The following is a 3205-nucleotide window of genomic DNA, read 5'->3' as shown; positions in this document are numbered from 1 at the left end:
AGACTAGGCCCACCTTGGTTCCCATCAACAACAAGTTAAATAAAATAATTTAAACGTAGTGATTAAAGGAAAATAAAATAATTAAACCCAACAATAAACTAATTTAAAATAAAGAGTAATTTAAATGCATAACAATAATTACTATTAAGAAAGCATATCAAAATAATTTTTCACAAATTAAAATCATAAAAAAATAATCTAACGAAAAATTCAATAAATTTAAAATAAGAGAACCAACATTTAAATTAATTAAAATATTCATTCAATTAAAATACATTAAAATACGGGGTCTTATAGGGTATGTGTCATCCCTTGACACTATTCTGTGATCCTAAGATCTGGGGGGAGGAAGTTCCACTGGTTCCTAAAATACCATCTTAAATTGTAACAATAATGTGTCAATTCCAGGGGAACAAGTCAACTAAGGTGAGTCTATGGTAGTTGCGATTAACTGCAGCAGAAGTCCCTTGCCTTCAGAAATTGCAGACATGAGGGACTTATCACCCTCATTTGTAACAGTGGACTGACTAAGCTGTAATCCTTGTAATTGAACCCATTTTTCTACCCATTGAAACTTCATACTCAAACTTGTAAAATCCCATGTGATTGGCCCTAAACTTCTCAGCCAATGAATGCCCAAAACCACATCACAACCAGATAAAGGAAGTACATAAAATTGGGGCATAATGTGATACCTTGGATTGTAGTAAGCACACAGTTGTAACAATCTGGGCTTTGCAATTCCTCTCCATTAGCCACTGTTACTCGAAGTTGGCCAGAAGCATCAACTTGCAGATTGTTTTTTTTAATGAGTGAGGGATCCAAGAAGTTGTGCGTACTTCCAGAATATATTAAAATCACTACTGAAGTTGTGTCAATTTTACCTCATACATGCATTGTATTGGGGCAAGGAGTACTAGTCAATGCATTAAGAGAAATAACAGGATTAGGGTCAATAATCTAGGATGTACCACTATCAATAGCATTAGTGGAGTCATAAAAAATTTCCTTAGATTTTTCATCTTGAGGCTCTCATCAGCAGCATGCATATAATAAACTTTAGGAGACTTACAAACATGTAATGGATTCCACTTTTCTTCACAGTGGAAACACAAGCCCTTTTGGCGTTTTTCATCCATTTGCATTGAGTACACTTTCTCGGGTTGCACAACTGGTTTATTTATGGCATTGTGATGATCTCCTGAAGAAGTTGATGTTTGACTAGTGAATGTTGGTGAATAATTTCTGTCTCCCCACGATTTGAATGGTTTTATGGAACTAATTAAGTATTCCTCTTGTATACGTGCGAGGCCAAATGTTGCATTCAAGTTGAGGGGATTGAACATATGCAGTGGCAGTCGAATATAATCCTTCAGTCCACTAAGGAAGTAGCTGAGTTTATGAGTATCGAGAAGACCTCGGACCCAATTAGAAAGGGCCTCAAATTGCCCTTTGTAAGTAGCAACCGAGGATGTTTGTTTGAGTCTAGTGAGGGCCTCCATGGGGATGTCGTAAGCAGTGGAACCAAAACAAAGTTGAAGAGCATCTATGAAGGCTTGCCAAGAAGGAAATTGCCGAGTAGCAGTGGCATCCCTGTACCAGACCAATGCATCACCCCTCATGTAGTATGAAGCCATCAAAAGTCTGTGAGTAGCTGGGGTTTGGTGGAAATCGAAATAATGTGATGATTTGAAGATCCAACCTGCTGGATTAGTGCCATCGAAGTGGGGAAAATTGAGTTTAAGGCCTCTGGGTAGGGGTCTGCGAGGGTCATGTGGTTCAGATTCTTGGTTTTTTGGTTCAGGTGTTGGTTCATGCTGAGGTTCAAGGTGGGCTAACTGAGCTTGGATTTGGTTTTAGCTTACTACCATGGTGCGAAGCACATCATTTATCTACTGCATTTGATCACGCATTTCCAGAATGCTCTGGTCATGCAATTGTAAAATTTCATGTTGTTGTTTGGAGAATTTGGTGCCGTCTGCCATGAGGATCGTGGCCTCTTGATACCAATTGTAAGGAACTGTGAGGATTGTATGAAACTGTGATGGAAAATGCTCTTAGTAGTAGCGTATAGAGTGAAAATGGAAGAACAACACAGGTGTTTGATAAAAAGCCACTAAATATTCAGATGGCTATTATAGTACTTCGAGGGATCCCTTATCCTCCACCTCAAAAAATATTCCTTTAGTCTTTTTTCTAGATGCCCTAATCTTTGCCGACTCAGGCCTTACATACTATTTTGACATTGTAACAAATCTACTGGCAGTGTTACATGTGTAAGGAAGGATAATAGAATTACACATGCAAAAACGACAACTATAAAAAGTAAGCATAAAGTAAATGACAACTAAACGCTCCATTAAACGGTGCATATGGTCTCTCATTGAAACGTTGCACTTCATTCCTGCCAAAATGGTGCGTTGCGAGATGTGGCTGAAGACAAAAGTGTTGTTCTCGCTAGTTCACTTCAGAAGCCCTAGTCTTGTCTGTAGTTCCCTTCCTTTCTCGAGCCAGCCCCATGGAACCCTAACATCCTTCTTCTATCCAGATCATTTCACCCCTCACTATTTAAATTTAGAGTTACTTTGCTAACATATATGCCGCTATATTACTCTCTCTAGGAGTATAAACCACCTTCCAATCCTTTCTCCTATCTGGATAAAACTTGATATCTTCTATAATGTGCCCAAACCAGGACAAATCTTCATCATCTCTATTTACAACATTAACAATTGTTAAGGCATCTCCTTCTAAAATTACATTCCTTATGTCTAAATCATTGCATATCTCTATTGCCTTCCATAAAGTATAACTTTCTGCCAGTGCAACTTGAGAAACATACTTCTTTTGGACACATACAATGACTAATACCTCCCCACCTTCATCTCTGACTATGATTCCAATCCCCATCCTCTTGGTTCTTAGATTTAAGGCTGCATCCCAATTTGCTTTCACAAATTCACTAGGTGGTTTATTCAAATTCTTTACCAGTCTCCCAATCATTGGTGTATTTTATGGCCCTTTCTTCATTACATTTGCTGACTGGAACTCTTTCATGCTTATCCTTGCCAATTCCACCACCTTACTTGGACTCTGGAATAGTTCTTCAAAAATAAATCCATTCCTTCTTAACCATATCCTACGCATGGTTGTGGCAATCCACTCCAACTCAACCTTGCTTAACCTGCTCATCAAATTCTCCCAT

General features: G+C 38.3%; 1 protein-coding gene across 1 annotated transcript; it reads right to left on the bottom strand.

Moving 5' to 3' along the window:
- Positions 1–2580: 2580 nt before the first annotated feature.
- Positions 2581–3003, bottom strand: LOC121260160. The gene has a single exon (XM_041162004.1). It carries the CDS (start codon positions 3001–3003, stop codon positions 2581–2583), a length of 423 nt encoding a protein of 140 aa, XP_041017938.1.
- Positions 3004–3205: the final 202 nt, after the last annotated feature.

This window comes from Juglans microcarpa x Juglans regia, chromosome 4D (genome assembly GCF_004785595.1).
Source record: "Juglans microcarpa x Juglans regia isolate MS1-56 chromosome 4D, Jm3101_v1.0, whole genome shotgun sequence".
NCBI lineage: Eukaryota > Viridiplantae > Streptophyta > Magnoliopsida > Fagales > Juglandaceae > Juglans > Juglans microcarpa x Juglans regia.
This window is presented reverse-complemented; position numbering and strand designations above follow the sequence as displayed.

Excerpts from the sequence above, each read along its gene's own strand:
- LOC121260160 (XM_041162004.1), bottom strand. The coding sequence starts at position 3,003 with ATGATTGGGAGACTGGTAAAGAATTTGAATAAACCACCTAGTGAATTT.